Source organism: Galleria mellonella, unplaced genomic scaffold, assembly GCF_026898425.1.
Source record: "Galleria mellonella isolate WM207_F2 unplaced genomic scaffold, CSIRO_AGI_GalMel_v1 utg32, whole genome shotgun sequence".
Classification (NCBI taxonomy): Eukaryota; Metazoa; Arthropoda; class Insecta; order Lepidoptera; family Pyralidae; genus Galleria; species Galleria mellonella.
In genome coordinates, this window is record NW_026442075.1 from 1,714,411 (window position 1) to 1,738,911 (window position 24,501).

The 24,501-nt window shown below is 32.2% G+C and overlaps 1 protein-coding gene across 2 annotated transcripts in view; it reads right to left on the bottom strand.

The window, feature by feature from the left end:
* Positions 1–24,501, bottom strand: part of LOC113510733 (acetylcholine receptor subunit alpha-like 1) — a 366,334-nt gene that overhangs the window by 31,139 nt on the left and 310,694 nt on the right. For both annotated transcript variants that reach the window (XM_026894245.3, XM_031907139.2), the window contains one exon: positions 4,837–4,881. In XM_026894245.3, coding sequence (XP_026750046.1) covers positions 4,837–4,881 — 45 coding nt within the window. The remainder of the gene's footprint in view (positions 1–4,836; positions 4,882–24,501) is intronic.

The following is a 24,501-nucleotide window of genomic DNA, read 5'->3' on the forward strand; positions in this document are numbered from 1 at the left end:
AGAAACAAACCTATATAGGTAGATTTTGTTTAAAAAAAAATCAGAATACAATTATAATAAAATTAATAATATCGACTACTCAATAGTTTTTCTATTTATTTTTTATGATAATGAGATATTTATTTCAAATATTTGGATTTAGAATAAGCAACAACGACTTCAAACGAGACAAAAATTATAGAATCCATATATGAGTAGGTAGGTAGTATAACAGCTATCGATTGCAAAAAAATTAGATCTAAATTGGTTTAAAATTGGCAAAGATATTGAATAAAAAAAAATACATGCAAATTGACAAGCACCTTAGAAAAAAAATGCTAAATTTCAAATCCGTTCGATGTTTATTACTATCTACATACAATATTATATATTTGACAACGTCCACATATTGTTGTCTTAATATTTTCTTTTAGTTTGTTCATGCTTATCTTCGAAATCACTCAAACTTTTTCGATATATTTATATAATTAAAAAATACATAGTATACTTTTTGTCCCTATAAAAGCTTATTCCGTAGGTGGCGCTAGGGAGCACAGCAACGTTTGGCGGTTCAGCCAGTAAAGATATATAAATAAGTTAGGTTATATTCACTTGGAATTTTAACAGAATCAAAATTAAAGGAAGTTTAATTCGACGCCGTATAAAAGGTCAATTTCAGTTTTAAGTGAGTTTGAAACTTTCACTAGATGAAGTTAGATTCCATTTAAAAGTTTTGGTTTCCTTCAAAATAGAAGTAGTAATCCAATAGTGATTTATGGTAGGCGAAGAAAACGTTTTGAACTTGGAGAGATCAAAATGGTTCATCTAATTAAGGGATTATCATGTTGAAAGCAAATTCAGTTGTATTTTTATAGTTTTTAGGGTTTCGTCACAAAATATTTATTGGAGGTACACAAAGAGTAATTACGATTTGTCCTGGACGAGATATCGATACCAAAAATTCTTTTATAAGTGTTTATTCAAAGAAAATAGAAATTTATCTACAGTTTATTTTATGAACAGAAACCTTGGCGTGTGAGTTCAAAATGATTACTGAAAATGAGATTAGTGACATTAATCATCATATCAGCTTTTAACTGTCCACTGCTGGACATCGTCTTCCCAATAAGGATGGATTTGCCAGTAGTTGCCATGCTTGGCTGGTGGGTTGGGATGCGACTAAGGCGGCTTTTGATGGAGGAGGATGGGCAGGCTTTTGATGGAGGAGGATGGGCAGCAGCGTCTTTCTTTGAACATCATCAAAAGCCAAACTGCGGTTGGTATTGTCATATGACAGCGAAATTACAAGGAAAGTACCAGGGGTATTACAGTGTATTCTGAGTGTATCATGCTATTCATGTCTATAGGTAACAGTTAACACTTTCCATCAGATAGACTGTCAGCTAGTTTGCTTTTTGCTTCATAAAAAATATATATAGACTTGCCCTTTCACTCCGATATCACTTTTCTCAGTTGTAAAAGACAAACATTGACCTACACTACTCGACCTCTTTATTTCATCGTATATTTTTACCGCATTAGTACAGGACTACGCAAACTTCCCAGGGTGTATCGTGGAGGTTCCAGTATGGCGGAGGGTTTTTGCGAACTGTCCTTTGCAGGGCGTCATAAATCATTCCCGAGCTCGGTTAACGCGTTTTTCAACGACCCACGAATGTGGCGTGACACCTTCTATACGATATTTCTATACGATGAGAACATTGAAAGTCGATTATGTGAAATTAAAACTGCGGTCCCGTTTTTAAATAATTTTCACGAGTAATCGTGACGTTGTCACGAAACAATGACTGTCTATGTGTGAGTGAATACTCATTTATCAATGTAGTAAATTTCTGCAAATTAAACACTCGTTATTATGGCCGTCTGCTTCCGGCATACAATAGGCAACCCTTTCCTTTCCCATGGGTGTTGTAAGAGGTGACTAAGAAAGGGCGAGGGATGGGCAGCAACATCCCTCTCAAAATCTCTAAAGGCTAACTGTGGTTGCTAATCCGTCTGCTAAACGTGGCAACTATTCGCAAAATCTCCCAAAAGGGAGGCTTGTGGTCAACAGTGGATCTTTAAAATGCGGATAAGATGATGACGATGATTTATTTATTACTATAAATTTATTCTTTAATATTTTTAAGATTTCAACAATTGGATGGTAAGAATGGAGAAGAACATAGGCTTATATCTATTAATGAACATATCCCTGTTATGCGGACGAAATTTCATATATGGTATATCTATCGCATTATTTAATAAAATAAACTGTCAAAATTAATTTCAACTTACATATCTAAGATAACACATTATCGAGATTTGCGAACAATCCAGAATAAAATAAATAAACCGTAAACTTGACTCCAGCGATCATAACCTTTTTTATTGTTTGTATAACTATTGGAAGGAAAGTTGATCTTTTGATAGGAAGAGAGGGACGCTAAAATACGATGTTTACGGATGGTGAAAAGAGATAACCAGTTGGTGGGATCGTATTTAATATGTCGCTAAGTCGGATCGCTATATTTATGTACGTTTGACGATGTTATTCACATCGTTATCGAGGTTTCTCGAGTGAAAAGGAAAATATTCCGACATGGCTTAATTGACTTATGTTTAACCATTTCTAGGGTTTCATAATTGGAAGGATTTTGCCGTATTTATTCTGTAATGCCTCGATATATACATTAAAGAGTTTTTCCTTAATTCAACGGATTTATGTTATTAATTTGAGAAAAATACAAAAAAAATATGGTTTAATGAGATTTAATAAAAAATAATGGTACTAGTAGCATGGTAATCCTCTCCTTTTATGGACATGAACAGTACCATAGCATTACATACACGTAATTGTATTCTTTTTTTATACAACTTAGAATGCCTAACATGTTTATGGCCGGCTTGATGGGAAGTAGGTCTGTCGCATTTAGACATGAATAGTACCATGAGCAAAATAGAATATGTCGCCCATAATACCCCTCTTTATAACTTGCTTGTATATCCCATTCACCAAATTGGAAATGTAGCCATGGAAACACAGTTATTTGTCAGTGGAAATTGAAGCATTTATATAGATGATTTTTGTCTTTTTTTTTCTTTTTTATATCATTGAGACGGCAAACAAGCATACGGTTCACCTGATGGTAATCGGTTTCCTTAGCATATGAACGCCTGCAATACCAGGGATATTACACGCGGGTTGCCGTCCCTAAAGAAACCTCTTTATCCCTTTTTTGAAGAACTCCATGCTGTAGTCTTCTGGAAAAACCTTGTCAGGGAGTTCATTCCATAACCTGAGTGTTCATGGGAACAAAACTGAAACTGCGCTATACTCGATCATTTAGATTCTAGATATGGAGGTAAATTCTCTGTCGATGGCGAGCTGTAGCATGGTAGAATGTGGTCGCGGGTATTATATTGAACAATTTCTCTGAGCATAGTTGTACAAGTGGTAGAACACGAAAAGTGAGGCAAAATATCTTGACGTCATCATTGCTTTATTGCCGCTTGTATTTGACTGAATGTAAATGTCTTATTAGATAAGGAATCTTAGAAAAGACGAGGGAATAAATGCTCGAAATTCAAGGGCAGCGAACAATACACGGACGCCGGCGTCCTATTAGTCACGTTCGGCCGTTGACAACCCAAAGAGTACATTCTGAAAGAATAGAACTGAGGCCCTTTGGAGTCGACACGTCACCGTCCCTTCCGGATAGCGACAATTTGTCAAAGGTTTAACGGTCCCCGGGAATAAAACATGTCCTGTTTGTCCCTTACAATTTTACGACTCATTCTCGTCGCGATGGAAATTAGAAAATATTCACATGTCCTAAACAGGAATGAGATTGTTAAGACTGTATTTGATTTCGGGTAACGTTCCGTATTCTATAGCTGAATTGTTGAAATATCTAAAACTGTACTTTTGACTATGTATAAGGTATGAATGATGGAATTAATATCTGGGGGTTTAATTAAGTATAATTTTTGTTTTTTATACCACTGAGGTGGCAAACAAGCATACGGTCCACTTGATGGTAAGTAGCATATGAACGCCTGAAATAATTTTTTAAATATTTATTTATGATGTATTCACGTAATTTCAACATTTCAATTTATTCGATAACTATATGACATTGTGTTAAATAAGATATTTTTTTTTAAATTATATAAGTACAAAATCACAAATATAAAACAATTTAATAAATCAACAATATTACATTCAAATAAATTAATAATAATTAAATAAAAATTATGTAAGTATATATAATTGACAAATGATTTATTACTAAAATTCGTTTCTCAGATAAATGCATTTTTCCAAAAGGGCGCGGAGTTTGATTTTTAGAATTCTCTAATTATGGAAAATTTTCAGAGCAATTATTAATTTGTTATACAACTTCTTTCTTAAGTTAGTTTTACAATACGGCAAACAACGTGGTGGTTCATTCAATGGTAAATGGTGCTTAGTAAAAGACTAACGGCCAAATTGCTAGCAATATACCCTGACAGGTGAACCTCTATGTGGTTCCCCTCGGAAGACATTGTGATTAATTTTTGTCGAATTCGTCATAGTGGGTCATCAGACCTGCTTTTATCCTCACCTATTATCTTTCACTGGTACTTTGCCAGCGTATACTGATAGTACTGATAGTAGCATAGGTGGGGTTACTATTCCATTTTCACCCATTAAAATAAACACGTCCAATTCATATAGCAATCTCTTGAATTTCATAGTTTAAAAGAACTATTATTACATTTATTCAAGTACACAATACCAATGTATTGATAACAATGTAGTAAAAGCTTAAACATTATTTAAATGAATTGAAATAAAGATAAAAACGTACTCACCTGTTCTACCCACACGTTCGTTGTCATAATTTGATTCTTAAGATTCTGGAATGAAAGAAAACATAAATGTCAGTTATATGTATTCTACAATGACGTAAATATCGTATTGAAAGAAACATGGGTTAACATGTTTAGGTATTATATTCTGAAAGTAGTCGGTATTTTTAAGCAATTCATATTTCAAATTATGTGTGTATTTTTTTTTTTTATAAAATATGGTGGAATGTTCAAATTAAAAAAAAACTCAAAATCTTAACCTTAAGGGGTAGTCAGATATGTTTACTAATTATCTAGGTAATAATTATCAATACGTCTCGTGAATTAATACATAAATTATTCTATGTGCTAAGTTAGGATGTAATGTATTAATTTGATAAATTACCAGAGGGAGATTTTGTACAAAAGTCGATTGCTTGGGTACCTCTGTCCCATTCGTGTTTCAACCGTAAAGCAGTAGCGTTTGCATGGCTGTGTTTCGGTTTGAAGGGTGGGATATGGCGTGAATTTACAGGGTACGGAGGAATAACACCTGAGTCATCAGGAATGGCAACGCATAGGGGGTATCATGGGCGAAACAGTATACTCTGTTATGTCCATGGTACTGCTCATGTCTATAGGCAATGGTTACAACTTTCGATCAGGTGGGTCGTCAGCTTGTTTGCCATTCCAAGTTGTATAAAAAAAATTGATTGAGTTGTATAAAAAATGAAGGAGTTTAGGAGGAATCATTATTACAGTTAGCAAGTGGAAAAAAATTTGCTTAGCTCACGGTTCTACGTGTATTTGCATAAACCATTTATAATACCTAGGATTCATGTGGAATTTAGGAGTAGAATTTTAAGCTTGCAAATCTAGATGTTTTTGTACTGTACGTCTAAAAATAAAATCGGAACATTTTTTTTACTTTTGAAGAGGCGATAATTTAAAAATAGTTGACAATATTAACAAAAATGCTTGTCTATTATTATGAAATATAACTAAAAAAGTGGGAAATATATATTAGAAATATGATGACACTGTAAATTATTTATACATGGTACTTGATAAATAATTCTCTTAGAAAATACATAAGTGAAGACAAGTTTAATATCAAATCCAAAAAGTGTATTGGCTATAGGAAAAAAACATTTTATGAAAGAGTATTTGTCATTATAGAGTGTCTCTCTGTATGAGAGATTTCAATCAGTACATCCGATAGTACTCTAAGACTCTTTGCAGAGTGGATAGGAAAAAAATAAAGAAAAAAAATCTAGTAGAATTTGATTCATTTACTGATGGCGTACTGAAAGTCCGATTCACATTTCATTCTAATGAAAATTGCAGTGGTACGTATCGTAGTGGCTCAGTCGTTGAAATCTTACTGTAGATTGTGCTAAAGACATCGAATCTTATGCATTACATATTTTTTTTGGTTTTCACCTTCTCGACTTATGTCAGCTTTAATACATACCCCGTCCTGTAACCCACAGGAAAAAGGTACATAATGCATTATATATATTATTAATTATAATATTATTATATTTATTTATTTGAAAATTACTCACCACACTTACAGTTTCCCAAAACGTGTAGTGAGCCATAGGTTTATTTTACAAACTTACAAATTTTGTACAACATTTTAAAAATATATATATTTTGTCATAAAATATATCAATATCTGGCTGCTGAGCAAACAGAGAATTGAGCAGAGAAATAGCCTGATAAGTGGGAGCAAACTGAGCAGTATAGGTGTATATATATATATATATATATATATATATATATTGTATTGCGTTTATAAAAATAAAATCTATAAAAGAACTAAGCAATTTGCCACAAATTTGTTACAATGTAACGGTGGAAGGAGTACGGAGTATGGAAGCATAATACCATAGCTAACAGGAATGGCAACACATGAAGAGGTCGATGGTATAGCTTACAGCTTTTCATTAGTAAAAATAAATAATACTACAACATAATTGAAAACTTTATTGTACGTCAATACAAATTGTGTATAGGATGTTGATTCAGAAATTTATTAATTTGAATAGTATGTTTTTATCATTATCGAATCCATGGTTTTTATACTTCCTGGTATATAGAAAATATAAACAAATGACGACATGATTAAAAGTATCTTTTTTTATATATAAATATCTTTTTTAAATATTATTATAATATATAATAATAGATGTCAAGGTTGTAGTTATTAAAGGACAAATTATTTTTACACCTACATATTTTACTAACAAGTTCAAGCCCATTAAGTTAACAGCTTTCGACGTAAGGACAATACAACACAGAAAGCAATGTCTACAAGTTATTTCACGTAAGTAACCACTACGTAACTTAGTCATTGAATGAGCAACTTCCACTGGCGGTTTAATGAAATTTCTTTGGAACATTCGAACAAAGTTATCTGCTACATACGAAAAGATAAGCCTCGTTATGATCAGAGGTGCAGTAATTGCTATTGGCTTTCGTTATGAGTTAGTTATTATACGAGTATATTTTCTTATACGACACAGCTGGTATTTAAAAAAAATATTTATTTATTTATTTATAAAAGATACACCAACAATATGCTTACAATAATTAAACAGACTATGTACAATGTTATAAGTAAGTAAGTAATGAAAAATTTCATACAAATTCATATCAGTACTATATAGAGTAATATCGAAATCTTTAGCATTCATTTATTGCAGTGTTTTACAAAGAAAAATGAACTATAATATTTATATTATTATATGTATCACATCTTCCATATCTAGAACTAACAAAATTTTTCATCGTGCCTCCTACCAAATTGTTTATAATTACTCCTCTCCATCCAAAGGTTGCCTGGAAGAGATCGCTCTTAGCGATAAGGTCGCCCATTGTTTTCTCATTGTGATTATTTCTTGTAATTATTTATATTTATAATAAGTTTACTATTGTAATCTTTTGGAGGAAACAATAAAGAGTATCTATCTATCTATCTATTTACAATAAAAAAAGTAAAAAATAAAGAAAATATTTACTAAAACAATATAGGATGGAAAATTACAATAATTCGATATTCTCACTACTAATATAGCAAGACCAAGTGTCAAGTTATAACAAGTTTAAACTGTTTGAATGGCAATAATGATTTTAATTTACGCCGGTACTTAGAATTTTTCTTTGCAAGTTCAGTTGATTTTAGTAAGTCGAGTATATGTAGTGTTGGCCCGGTATAGAATAGGCCACTGCTTTCTTTCCCGTGGATGTCGTACGAGGCGACTAAAGGAAGTTAAATGGTAAAAAGCAGCGTCCCAAAAATTATTTCTCAAGTCTAACTGCGGTTGTCAATCCGCCTGTCAAGCATGGCAACTACTGGCAAACCCCCCTCCCCCCAAAGTAAGGGCTTATGTTCAGCGGTGGACAGTTAAAGGCCTAAAAAATAATATAATATATAAAAAGGCGAGCATATTTCAAGTAAGATAAAAAAAAATTCGTAAACGACTGTAAAATATTATTTAGCAATTATTACACGAACCTTATAATAAACTAAATGTTAAAATGTATAAAGTTAAAAATTATTTATTAAATTCATAGAGTTTTTAATTTCAATTTATTAAACTGTTAATTCTTTAAGATTCCAATTCTGAATTGAGAATTTAGCAAAGTTCCCCAGTATTAATTGGAAAATACATTCGAATTTCAAGAATTCAGATTATAAGACTTGAAGAATGTGCTCCTCCATTCGATCGCCGCACCCGCATCTTACACGGAGACGGAATGCAATTTTATCTGATCACGACTCTTAACTCCACTAATTAAAGCTTAGGAATCTAAAGTTTACACCGCGACGGAAGTTCGTGTAAACTATTGTTTAGAGTAAGTGTTTTTGAGAGATTGCTTCAATTTTTTACTTCAGTTTGGTATCGTTGGTCTCTGCTGATATGTTATGTAATTAAGTATTAATATTATATTTGAAAATAGTTATACTAGTTTATATAACCGCTTGCCATCTGGTGGTGCATATGTTTGGTTGGTGGTATAAAAAGAAATTTTGGTATCATCATAAAATTAACTATCAAAATACAAATTGTGTTTCAATTTTACTTGGTACTAATATATTAACCAAAATTTAAATAAATAATTTACAGAAATTATTTTCTTGTACTCTATTGACTATAAATTAACATTCGTTTTAACTTTATAACAGAATTTTTAGTTTAAAAAAAAATGTTTATCTACCTAATTAATTTTTATACCAATTGATTATTTTGTATTATTTAAATTGAAATAATATGTTACGTTGTGTGAAAGTGAGTTTTTTACCTGTGCCTTAATAAATCAACGAATCACTATGAAAATTTATATAAATGTACTATTTGTAGGATAATGTAGAAGAACGTATATATACTATGTATACGCAACTCATCTAAAAAGAATGCTACCAATGTAATTGTTATAGATTTTCATTAAATTTTAGTTTTAACATTTAATATTAATTTTAGAGTTATATAATTGGCAATTAACTGGAGAATTGTGATGTGCTCATGCTGACTGTAATATTTTATATGTTTTTAAATATTTGTATGCTAGAAATAGCAGAATATAACGGGATTTTATTTACTACTGTCATCTTTTTGTACCAAATATTCTATCAAATAAATTATTATTTTTATACTTTTTATCACGATCAATCAATATATTCCGGTAAAAACAATTATATTATTAGAAAATATCCAATTTACGAAATTTGTTTCGTAAATTGAGCCTTATTTTACCTGTGTATTATAAAATATATTTCAAAACACAAAATACAATACTTGCAATTGAAACAAGATTAAAAAAAATCTTTAATGAATTGCAAATTAGAAATCAGGAATGCTTGGAAAGGGAATATTAAACTCTTGGAATTGTATTGACTCTTTTCCATCTTTTTTCCAATTTTCCTTAATTCATTGCCTCGTCTATTTACAAACGGATGTTATGTATTTTACGATTCATTACTTTCACGATTTTTTTTTATAATAATCATCTAAAGAAAAGGTATTTGAGACTGTAACGTTTTTATTTGTATATTAGCTATGTAATTAACTTTATACCTATTTACATACATTATCATAGCACAAATATAGAATAATATAATAATAAGTTTATTTGAAAATAACTGTTACATCTTTAAACATAGATGAAACCCTGCTCCCTAAATAGATAAATTCTGTACTTTAGGATAAGCAGTGCTCCTCTTTGTATGGCATAATGGCAAAATAAATATAAAAAAATTAGTAACAAGAAAATTATAAGTTATTTGGCACTTTTCTAAAAATTTTAAAATTTTGTGAAATGTAACCCTGATAAAAAAATATAAGTACATTAAAATCCAGTTTATTTTGATATATTTTTTTTATCTTTTATATAGTATTTTAAAACTAATTTAATTAACTATAATTTCTGTAGATTAATTGAGTCAAAGACTACATAAATCTCTTCAGTGTCACATGAAATCAGGAAATATAATGTTTTTTTAATATCTTAGCATAAATAAAAAATAATGTCAAGGTTCTTCCAAAAGACAATATAACATAAGGTTTTTCAAAAAAGGGATAAAGATGTTTCTTCAGGGTCGGCAACACACGCTTAATGTACTTAGTATTCATAAGCTACGGTAACCGTTTACTATCAGGTGGGGCGTATGCTTGTTTGCCACCTCAGTGGTATAAAAAAAATATACTTAGGAATAACATACACTTCACTATTATAAAATAAAGGAAGCTATAACTAATATCTTATATTTCAACAGAATTATACGTAAAAATGTATTGGATGATAATGTTTCAAGCTTTTTCTTTTGTGATACGATCTTATAAATAAAAATAATGGGAAAAATATCGCTGGGCGTTATAAGTAAATACGTCATTAGGCACCCGTTGTACGAAACTCGTTTTGACTTCGGGATTATTAGATTTTCGTAAGCGAACGAACGAAGCAAATAGAAAATTTATGCGTATTTTCTGTTAATTAATTTTGTCATCTTGAACTCTTTTCCTGTATTCGTATTTTGTCTTTTGTTTTATACTTAAAAAAAAGGTTTTAATTTTTTATATATTTTTTTTATACAATTTAGAATGGTAAACAAGCTGACGGCCCACCTGATGGAAAGTGGTAACTGTCGTCTATAGATATGAGCAGTACCATGGACATAACAGAGTATACTGTTCCGTCCATGATACTCCCCATGCGTTGCCATTTGTAAATAATTTGATTGCATGAGCTCATTTGTTAATTTACGTGTGTCATAAATGGCTCAAATAAAGTGTTTATCTATCTATCTATTCTGCTTAGAATTTTCTCGCTTATGAACAAAAACAAAAAAGGAAATTAAATAATAAAATATAAAAAATGGTTCTTTTTTTAAATATGTTATACTGGTTTAACATTTTTTTTTTTTCAGAAATATGGTAGTGAAATTACGATACGAAGATATAATATTTTAGCCCTCAAGAAAAAAAGATTGATATAAGGCTACTTTATGGTGTTTTTTTCCATTTATATCGATAGACAACAGTCACTACTTTCCATGAAGTGAGCCATCTGCTTGATTGTTAACTGTAGTTGCATAAAAATATTAAATAAAAAAAAATATATGACATCTTAACATCTTGTTTAGGTAACAACAAGTGTGTATTTACTGCACAAAAATAAATCCAATTGTTATTATAAATACAATCACTATTGGCATAATATAATAATAAATCATATTATTATTATGTTATCATCATCATCATCATCATCATTATTATCTTCCTACCCTTATTCCAATCATATACATTTTGGTATCAGTGTAATATGTTTATATCCACATTACCTAATGTTTTGGCTTTTAGTTTTACGATCGGACGGTAGAGAGAAAAGTATGTAGTATAAGAGGAAATAGAGAGAGATTTTGGGAGTGAAAAAAGTTGGTAGTAAGGCAATAAAGGACGTATGGGGAAGAATTAAAAGAGAACACCGCATTTGTGGAGAGGTTAGTGGTCAAAAATTGCAGTGGTTTTGGCCGGGGTTGCATACCTGTGTTTCCTTATTCCAGAATCGAATAGATTAGAAGAGAACACCGCTGACAGAATTATTATTATAATATACACATAGTGGAGGGGAAGGGATTGTTAGTAATGCAAACTACCAGGCTCATTGCTTGCAATATATCCTGTCAGATCTACCTCCATGTGGTCCACTCCTGAAAACCATCGTGCTGAATTCCAGGTGTATTCGTCATGATGGACTACCTGACCTATCTTTTCATTCTCACTTGTTATCCCTCACTGGTGCCCCGACAGTGTATACCGTTAGTGCAGGCGCGGTTACCATTCTATTATTACCCATTAAAATTATACACATAGTAAAAATTTGGTATATTTTTATTTCAGCCATTAAGAACTAATAGAATTTTTCATCGTGCCTCCCACCAAATTGTTTATAATTACTCCTCTCCATCTAAAGGTTGCCTGGAAGAGATCGCTTTTAGCGATAAGGTCGCCCATTGTTTTCTCATTGTGATTATTTCTTGTAATTGTTTATATTTATAATAAATTTACTATTGTAATCTTTTGGAGGAAACAATAAAGACTATCTATCCATCTATCTATATTAAAGAGAAAACAATCATATGTTTCTGAATCGGGGTGTTATACCACTATACTCGTAGACATCGTTGTTTAAGGCACAAGTTTGTTGCTTATTTTGAAAAACATTTATCCAACTTTGCTAATATCCGATCCGTAAATACAAGCTAGAAATTGTTACACAGCATAATTTTATTACGTACATAATATAAATTGGTATGGCCCTTAACAGGTTTGAGGATTTGCGAACGATTATTATAGGGGTGTTCGAATGACGCCATAAATGCTAAACGACACATAAAAAGTTTAGCTGTACAATCGATTGTTTATGCAGCTGATCGAGAAATGGTATGTTGGTTTTATTATTGTACATATGTATGTGTGTGTTGTTATATAATATATACAATGAATGAATGAATGAGTATACTTTATTTGCATTATACAATATAGGAAATAAGCAAGGCAATTTACAAACACACCGATACAATTGTATAAGTACAGTAAGGCGGTCTTATTGCTGAGAGCAATCTTTTCTAGACAACCTTAATGGTCTAATTGTTGTACAAGTAGGTATGATAGTGCTGTATAATTAAAAAAGCATCTTTTGAAAATTAAAAATATATAAAAATTATATACATATACACACACACATATATACATATACACATACATATATATACATACACATACACACACACACATACATATACATACAACAATGATAGGTTTGGAGTGGATAGATTGTTGTTAAGTATACACACGAAGACATTGATAGTGTAATAAACATACAACTGATTTATTTTAGAGAGGTAGGTTACTTTAATATAAAAACTGAATTATTAAATCAATTTTGATAAAAGTTTTATAGGAACAATCTGTAAGTATATCGATAAAGATAAAAAAAATGAATTTTCCAAATCAAATTAGAACTGACGGAGTTACCTCATGTAACTAACTGAATTGAGAACGTCCAATTTTTTTAAAGTCGGTTGATAAATTATAATTACTTAGCCAGTTTCACTATATCAAGGGATCAACAGATCTAATAGTTTTGTTCTCTTATCTCTTTCTGGAACATAGTATATAACAGGGACAATTTCTGGAATATATTTATTTATTTATTTAAAGGAATACCAACAGCATATTGCATTTTAACACATATAACAAACATTAAATATAATACAATATTAATGCACATGCCTATTATAGGTATTCACAGCATTTACTTTATAACATATTTATACAGTGCGAGAAAATGAAGTAACAATTATAATGAATTAAATAACACTAGACTACAAATATTTTAAAAGTTGCGTTATTAGTTATAGAAATATACATGTAACCTAAGTCGTGAGCAATATCAGAAAATACGATTATAAGTGAATTCAAACAAACAAAATATGTTTGGAATATCATTACATATAAAACTAGCCCAGGTAGTTAACAACATTAACAATAACCTATTGTTAATATGACTTACTATTGAGGAAAAAATTTTTAAAATAAGTTTTTTTTATACAACTTAGAATGGCAAACAAGCTGACGGCCCACCTGATGGAAAGTGGTAACCGTCGCCTATAGACATGAGCAGTACCATGGACATAACAGAGTATACTGTTTTGCCCATGATACCCCCTATGCGTTGCCGTTCCTGAGGACTCAGGTGTTATTCCCAGTAAATTCACGCCATATCCCACCCTTCAAATCGAAACACAGCCATGCAAACACAACTGCTTCACGGTTGAAACACGAATTGGACAGAGGTACCTAAGAAATCGAATTTTGTCTAAAGTCTCCCTCTGGTGAGTTAAGTATATTTGAGGTTTATTTATTATTTTTTATTACTATATCAGCTGTTAACCATCCACTGCTGAATATAGCCTTACTAATAAGAGGGGCTTCGCCAATAGTTGCCACGTTTGGTAGATGGGTTAGCAACCGCAGTTAGACTTTGGAGATGTTTTAAGAGGGACGCTGCTGCCCATCTCTTATCGTCCCTTAGTCGCTCTTATATATATATATATATATATTATATATATATATATACTATTATAATAAAATTAAGAAGACAATATTTTTTTAATATCATGTTATATAGAAATTGATAAAGCCTTACACGGAAAATTAAGAGCGGTATTATCCTGTTTTAAACCATGTGTAGATCCGACATCGTGTTGGTGGCAGCCAATTATAAAGTTTAATCCACATTGTCCCATACTTGTCGATATATATACATACATATGCTTATAAGTGCTTAGCAAAACTTACATTGCTTCCGGTAGGGTTTTGCTATACGGAACGCAATAGTTTTAAGGGCGATGAACATTTAGAGGGAACAGAGGGAACATCGAGTATTAAAAATTGTCCTAAGAGTTGCATATACTGTATTAAGGTAAGGAAGGATATATAAACTAATATTAAAAAGATATATATATATATATATATTAAGACTCATATTATTATTATTTTTTAATATATTCTACGTATAGATGTCATCTAGTTAAAATTTTATTATATTACTAACATTATTTAACGTTAACTATCTACTTTTGAACATTAGCCTCCCCCATAAGAGGGGTTTTGCCAGTAGTTGCTACGCTTGGCAACCGAGTTGGCCATCGCAGTTTCGCTTTTGCTGATGTTTTAAGATGGACACTGCTGCCTATTCTTCGACCATAAGGCCCCTTAGTTGCCTCTTATGACACCTACGAGAAAGGAAGGGATGGCCTATTTTATGTCAGGACTTACATGGCTTGTTTGTAATATACTTAACCGAATGTAAAAGTTTTTTTACCTATAGAAAGCTACATGAAAAGAATTTTTTTTTTATATACAACTTAGAATGGCACACAAGCTGACGGTCCACCTGATAGAAAGTGGTAACCGTCGCCTATAGTCATGAGCAGTACCATGGACATAACAGACTATACTGTTTTGCCCATCATACCTCCCATGCGTTGCCATTCCTGAGGAGTCAGGTGTTATTCCTCTGTACCCTGTAAATTCACGCCATATCCCACCCATCAAACCGAAACACAGCCATGCAAACACAACTGCTTCACGGTTGAAACACGAATGGGATAGAGGTACCTAAGCAATCGACTTTTGTACAAAGTCTCCCTCTGGTATTATCTGGTAACATGGAAAAATATCATAATTAAAACCCCTACATAGGAGGAGGCATATGTTCATCAGTGGACAGATGATACGATGATGGTGACGAGGAATGGGTTATATTTTATTAAAAAAATATATGGAGCTAAAACGGGTCATTAGTTTACTATATCCGTGTATGTAAAGGGTAGTCAAAAAACAAAATTCCTGCAAGGAAAAAGAAAAACAGCGCTTGTCACTTAAAATAACGCGTTATTAGCTATCCCGCGGCTTTGCCTGCATGAATTGGGGTGAAAAGTATCATACGTGATAATCCAGGATATGCACCCTTTTTGTATATCAAATTTCATTCAAATTCCTTCAGCCGCATAAGAATGAATCCTGGTAGTAAGCGGTTTAACACACTTCTTCGTCCTCCGATGGTTGCAGGTTCGATCCTTGCATAATAGGGGCATTTGTATTCATGAGCATGTATGTTTATATTGGTCTCGGTGTTTTGTATGTTAATGTGTATGTATTTAAAAAAAATGAGTGGTTTGTTTGAATCGATGCATTTGGCGTTCCATTGTTTCTGCCTACCCTAATAGGAGACAGGCGTAACAGATATGTATGTATGTTAAAAAAATTGAATTTATTATTTACTCATGGGATAAGTCTTACACACATTAGGACTCAATTGTGCTTAGTATTATTTATCACTAGCGACTCGTCCCGGCGTCGCACGCGTGGATATTTTTAACATTTCCTTTCACTGCTCTGCTCCTATAGATCGTAGGATGATGAAAAGTATACTATAACCTGCCCAGGAGTATGAAGAATAATTGTACCAAGTTTCGTTAAAATTCGTCGAGTAGTTTTTGATTCTATAACGAACATACAGACAGATAGAAAAAAAATTTACTGATTGCATTTTTGTCATCAGTATCGATCACTGGTGGATTAGTGGTATAAACTGGTATAAAGTCTCGCTCTCTCCATTTATTGTCCATTTAATTTGGATAGTGTTTCGATGTTAATAACAATTGAACTTTACCTCTTGTTACCTTTGCATAAAGTAACATTGAAATAGACTGTACTAATACCATAAAGAGGAAAAAATTGATTGTTTGTTTGTAATGAATAAACTCAAAAACAAATCAACTGATTTTGAAAATTCTTTCCTTTATAGAAAGCTACATTATCAGCGAGTAACATAGACTAATATATTATTTTAGAAAATTCTATTTACTTATGCAAATCTGGGTTGAATCGTTAGTCTTTAAATTATTTATTTTATTAATTAAACTTGGTCAAACACAACCCTAGCGTTATGGATATTATATTAGCTACCAGATAAACATTAGGTAACTATAATATTTCAACATGAAATACTACACGTCTGATAGAAATCTGAAGGGTCGGGTTAGAGTAGTAATTAGATAGGGGGTATCAAAGTGTAGCAGAGATGGCCGGATCGTAACCTAGAATGTACGACGAAATAATAGTATGTATATAATTAATTAGCTGTTAACAATTATAAAATGAAATATTATAAGACACAAACAAAAATATTTAATTTGATAGATAGATACTTTTTATTGCTTCCTCCAAAAGATTACAGTAGTAAACGTATTATAAAGAGATACAAACAATTACAAGAAATGTTCACACTGAAAAAATAATGGGCGACCTTATCTCTAAGAGCGATTTCTTGCAGGTAACCTTTGGATGGAGAGGAGTAGTAAACAGTTTTAACGGAGTTAATTTAATTAAAAAATAAAATAAAAAAGTCTTAGTATTAACAACATGTGACACCCCTAGTGTTGCAGGCATCCATAGGCTCCAGAGACAGGCTGAGTGCTTGTTTGCCATTTTTGTGGTATAAAAAAATTAATATGTAAGACTATTATGGAAGTATTAGATTTTCGATTGAAAAAGCTTTATAAAAATCGTTTTAGAATTCACATGTATATCTAAATCACAAATATATATAAAAAGAAAATATAATCATCGGTTCCAAAAATGGCTAAAAATTAAACACTGTTTTACTTCACTACATAGTATAAAACAAAGTCTGTCGCTGTTTGCCTGTCCCTATGTATGTTTATATCTTTAAAATTACGCAACAGAATTTTATGCAGTCTTTTTTAATAGATAGAGTGATTCAAGAGGAAGGTTTATATGTATAATACATGCATAATATAGTAGAGAAACACTAATAATTTTAGAGGTTTCTAATATGATGTGATGTAATGTGCACCCGTGCGAAGCCGGGGCGGGTCGCTAGTTATCTATAAATAAATGTATATCCCATTTAAGGGAAAGTAATATGGTAGCCGATTTCAGGTAAATTACTGATTGATTCCATAATGACGTGTGTATGTGATGTTTATTTAAAATCATAAATGAATACACTTCATTTGCATATTAAAGTACGAGTATAGGGGATAAAATAACACAAAAAGCTGATACACTTGTGCAAACATATCCCGAAAATAAATTCCGACACGTACAAAAAAAGATGAAAATTTAAAACGTTCTTAAAACATTGAGTATTGAAACAGGATTAGTGTCCAAAAAATTCGGATATTGGATGTTTCACAAATCCCAAGCCGACTGACACGTGCCATTTTTATAGCCTTTGATTTCACTATAAAACATACACGTTATGGGCCCAGCATATTATGAATTCCTACTTCGTGCCTTCACCAAAGTGTTGACTAGGACGAGGTTCAACGTAATCGAAAATGTCACATAAACCCTACTCAATTTTTGTGTTAAGATCATGTAGGATTTGTTGAGAGTAATATATGAGATTCATGAAATCTTTCATGTCGCCGCGCGTTACGCGTTTCTAAGGATATTTATTTAACGCCCTATACAATGTCTAGTTGAATCATAAAGAATTTACTTTGACTTACAAAACGAGTGAAATTAATATAATATTAATTATATTTTATAATACGACAGTTTCTATTTACAATGATTTTTATTCTTATGATATTTACACTATTAAGATAAGTATTGTTCCTAGTTATCTATATGTTCAAAGCAATGTAGTTATTATATTCTGTGATAATATATAAAAACAATTGAATAAAAAGCTACTTCTAAATTATGTAGCGTTTCTTATGCTTAATATTATGCATACTCTACATGGAAGATAATCGACTGTACCGTAAAGGTCTCTAAGTATTGGTGTCAATGTTTTACAGAAGAAGATCTACCGAGATCACTGGCGTCTTATGCGTTGCGTCAGTAAGGTTGAAGCGGATATTATGGGCAGATTACTAGGCCATTAATCTTGACAGTTAAAAGAAAAAGGCTATATCGGAATGACGACGAATTGAAAGACAGAGAATAGTTGGAAGGCCAGCAAACCAATAGTCGAAGATATATTCCAGATATCAGGAAGGCAGTGGATAAAGTTAACGTATAACAACTACCAGTGGCGTGAACAAATGATGGTCAAACTCCAGAAACCAACTTCCAGAAATAGTATTTTCGAATGTATACGACATCATATCTTTCAAGAAAAGAGTATATTCCTTTTTAAAAGGTCGGCAGCATATAAAGTGGGCTGATTAAGCAGAAGTATTCACTACGGTGAAATTGTGTAAATAGAAACCATTGCGTTGCGAGGTCAGCGAGGTATTAAATTATTTGACCTATCAAAATTAATGTAGTTTCTAGAAAATTTCATGTAACATTAAAATGCATGTGCAATATTTGAGCTTATCTAACTCCGTTCATCGCATCTGCTTCGGACTAGTGCTCTGATGAGTAATTAAACTTCATAATTGTATCGGGCGGGGTCAGCGAAGTCGTGGCCTGGAAAGGAGTTTCAGTTGTAAGTAAAGGACGCCGGTTTTGATACTGAATACAGCCATTTGCATAGATTGATACCCTTTAAGTAAGTGCTAAATAGACGACAGTTGACGTAAACTGAATAGAAACTTGAGTTGAGCTTTAGAATGACTATAGATTATAAATTTGCCTTATAATAATTAGATAGATTACTTAATGATTGTACTGCAAAACATACATAGACATTTGTATTATATAGTGGATAAAACGAAGTATTATATAAGGCAGAAATAATGATGATAATGATGATAAAAATGAAATAAAAGAATGTAATAGAAATAAAGAAAAACATATTTTAATGAACTTCAAAAATTAGAAGGCATTTTCTTTGCATTGCGAAATATTTTAACCAATTTAACGATTCTTTTTTAATATTCTTTTATAACATAAACCCGTAAGATTTATTGTGTATTATGTTTATAATATTCTGATGGTTAGTTTAAAATTGTATTATTTTTAGAATTATTTTAAATTCACAAATTAAGATTTTTAGATTATTTATTGTGTATATAATTTTTTGTACATGTTCATATTGTTGGTTTAATGTTTTGTTTTGAAATAATAATAAATATATATTATTTTTGCAATTTCAATTTCTGATAATCTAATAAAGTATTTAATTGGTTCCAAATAAACAAAAAAATATAAAATGTAGTTTTTTTTTTTCACTAATAATGACATAAAAATGCCACACAGATATCATCTAACATACAAACATGTTACAAATATAGAGAAAATTTACACAAAGAATAATTCAAAAGGGCCTCAAAATTAGATAGATCATACGTTAGACATTTGCAACGCAGCCGAAAAACAAAACCAACAATTTTGTTTATTGCGTAGATGCTCCGGCTTAATGAGCTCTTAGCCGGCATTACACAACACAATTCCATTATTACGTTCACAATAGTAACTCATAAATCAACACGGCCAGTGAAAGTTGACATCTTTTTTAATAACAATAGGGGTGATGTCACGTCATCCTTTGTTGGTTGGCTTATCACAAACAAGCTCAAATAAAGATCCCCTACTACAGAATTTCTTTCAAGCGAAGATTTCTGTTAGATACAGGTGGGGTTAAATTTGGGCACGGCTGAAAATTTAGCCGGAGATTATCTATCTACTTGAAGGCTGAATTACTTTCGGGTAGCCCGGCTTTTAAACGCAGCTCTTCAGTTTTCTCTAATCTTCTGATTAGCTTCACACTTCGAGTTTGCGTTACAACTTCCTTATTTATGAAAAAAAAATAGTCTCTTATTTTTACCTCCTTATTCATTAACACTTTAAAGTTGTAGTAAATTTATTTTATTGAGTCGTTTCGTCTCTTTACTTTGAGATAAATTATTTATTTAAAGAAAGTAACATATGTCTTATTGGTCATCGTTTCGGAAACAAAAATATTTGAAATTTAAAAATCAACAATTGAAAACTATTGGTATATTTCATCTAAAACACTTAGAATAAGAATTTACATGTAATAAATGTAAGGGGGATAGTACTATACTAGAGAAATCACACCTGAGTCCTCAGGAATGGCAACGCATGGGGGGTATCATGGGTGAAACAGTATACTCTGTTATGTTCATGGTACTGCTCATGACCGGTACATAGGCGACGGTTACCATTTGTTTGCCATTCTAAGTTGTATAAAAAAAACTTCAAAGCCTGACTGTGATTGCCAACCCACCTGCCAAGCACGCCAACTACTGGCAAAGCCCCCTTAGAAGGCGAATGTTCAGTTAATGCCTGATATGGTGATGTTGATATTAAATAATACACAAATCTTACCCATTCAACAATACCTACACACAAAAACATAAAGTTTGAAGATTTGTTTGTTTGCATCGGAAACTATAAATGTTTGTTACTTCATTTTATGTTTCCTGTAATGTAACATCTGAAATCTGTACGACTACTTTTATTCCCTTAGAAAATGTATTATTATTTCTACTAATATTGTAAACGTGGAAGTTCGTAAGAAAAATAGAAACTGTCCACTTCTGAACATAGGTCTCTACCTATTGGAGGGCTCTGTCAGTAGTTACCAAGTTCAGCAAGCGGTTTGGCAACCTATCTGCGGTTTCGGCTTTAATGTTTTAAGGATAATATGATTACATAATTGCTCTTTTTTCATTGATAATTTTTAATTTAGTGCTTACATGGACAAACTATAATCTATACTTATAATAAATCTGTAGAGAGGTCAATTCTGTACATGAAATATATTTCCAAAATAACTATCAGGTGATGATTAGTGATCGATACTGATGCCAAAAATGCAATCAGTTAAATTTTTGTCTGTCTGTCTGTATGTTCGTTATAGAAACAAAAACTATTTGACGGATTTTGATGAAACTTGGTACAATTATTCTTCATACTTCTGGGCAGGTTATAGTATACTTTTCATCACGCTACGATCAATAGGAGCAGAGAAATGAAGGGGAATGTTAAAAATGTCCACCCGTGCGATGCCGGGACGGGCCGCTAGTTTAATATAAATTATTTTTTATATTAGCATAACTATTTTATATTATTTTTAGCAATTTTATGTTTGTGTGTTTTGTATGTTTGATTCGGATTTTTTTTTGTTCTGAATGGATATATTTATAGATTGGTCCTATAGAAATTTATTAAAATTCGTTATAATTTTTTGTAAGTATTTTAATTTTCTGATCACTGGTTTTGGCACAATTGCAGTAAATTTTTTTGTAAGACACAATCTTTAATTGTATTGAAATATATTCGTACTAAGAAGTTTTATATATTATTTTATAATAAATACTGAGCTACAACTCTCCCCTTGCATAATGGCTATATATCCATATATAAATACATAACACTGTCCGATTTCCCATCACGTCATCGTGCAGACAATACAACCTGTGTTATAACAGCTACGTCGCTCCATAGATAGCTAAATAGGGTCTATTAAGGCCCATTGTGGATAAGATAATAGCGAGATTATAGCCCAGCCCTAAATACTGAATTGGGACGGCATAGTACACTGTAATGACCATGTTATAGTTATTGCATATAGAGCATAACTTCTATACATTTATGGTTTGTTTTGGGTTCCGATGCGATAATATTTCGATGGGTTTACCTTATTGTATGTTTTTCTATTACCTTCCCCTTCAAATATGTTTTAAATATAATATTCAGTTATTAAAAACTACTATAATTGAAAAAAAAAATTGTTAATTTTTTTTCAAAACAAAAATATACTTTTTTAATAAAAAAAAGTATATTTTTGTTTTGAAAATAAAATAAAAATAAAACTAATTAGTTAAAATAGAAAATAATGTAGATTATTAGAAAAATACTCTCTCTAAATAAAATGACAAAGAAATTGAAATATCGAAACAATTAATAAATTTTGATTTGTACTATATTTGGGTCGTTTGAGAGAGGATGTGGGGCGCATCGATTGGTCGAGTTTGCTCTCTGCTGATAGCGTTGACGTAATGGTGGATATCCTAAATCTGGAATTACTAAAACTGTACGATACTCATGCTCCAATTCGTCCTGTTCGTATTAGGCATCCACCAGCTCCCTGGTTATCCCCAGTAATTAGAAGAGCTATGGCTAAGCGTGATAGGGCAAAGGCCCGGTATAAGCGCGACAGGTCTCAGGTTAATTTTGAGGCTTATAAGAAACTACGTAACATCTGCAACAGAATGTGTAGGGATGCCAAACGCCACTATATCCATTTTACCATTCAAAACCTCTCCCAACCGCAAGTTTGGAAATTTCTGCAATCTTTAGGCATAGGCAAATCCTCTAGTCAATCTCTTAATAACTTGGACCTTAATGGTTTAAATAATCACTTTTCTACTCCTCCCTCTTCTTTAAGTAATTCTGCTAGGGCCAACTCTCTTTCATATCTTTCTGATGCCGAAGTGCCTGATTGCCCTTCATTTACTTTCCGTATAGTGTCCACAGATGCTGTCAGAAAAATTATCTGTTCCATATCTACCAAAGCCATTGGCAGTGACAACTTAAGCCTCGATATGATTCTGCCGGTGTTGGATGAGATATTGCCCGTAATCACACACATTATAAACTACTCACTGAAATGCAATGTTTTCCCGACACAGTGGAAAAAGGCCTTTATTATTCCACTTCCCAAAACTCTGAATCCGACCAGCTTCTCCCAATTCCGTCCCATATCCATTCTCCCCATTCTCTCTAAGGTCCTTGAATCAGTAGTTCACCATCAATTACATCAGTATCTCACTGCCAATCACCTGTTATGCCCTTTCCAATCAGGTTTCCGTCCATCCCATAGCACTACTGGAGCACTACTTAATATTACTGAGGACATTCGGCGTGCCATGGATGACACTAATCTCACAGCTATTGTTCTTCTTGACTTTACTAACGCTTTTAACTCAGTAGATTTTGACATTTTGCTTGCCATGCTCCGTGTAGTAAACGTATCCTCTCCTGCTATTGAATGGTTTTCTTCCTATCTTTTCGGTCGTCAGCAGTGTGTCAGAGCCAATGATGCTTCATCGGATTGGTCTCCACTCACTGCCGGTGTACCTCAAGGTGGCGTGCTGTCTCCTTTACTCTTTTCAATTTTTATAAACAATATTTCTCGGATCATTAATTCTCCCTACCATCTGTATGCGGATGATCTACAACTTTACAGACACTTTGCACTGTCCGAAGTGTCTGATGCCATTGCTGTCTTAAATACGGATTTATCTGCAATACAATCGTGGGCTAAGACATTTGGTCTTCTCGTAAATCCTGCTAAATCACAAGCTATCATTATTGGCAGCAGCAGGATGCGATGCAGGTTGAATTGGACCGGGATACCGCCACTTTACTACGATGGAGTTCCAGTGGCATATAGCGAGAAGGTTAAGAACCTTGGTCTCATAATGGACGGCACTCTATCTTGGACATGTCATATAAATGAGCTCAGTAGACGCATGCGCTTTACATTTCACTCTCTCAAGCGACTTCAATACTTTCTCCCAGTAAATACTAAAATCATGCTCGCACAATCTCTACTACTCCCAATACTTGACTATGCCGACGTCTGTTTTTTGGATGTGACTGAGGAGCTTCTAAACAAGCTGGAACGATTACAAAATCTGGCCATTAGGTTCATCTTTGG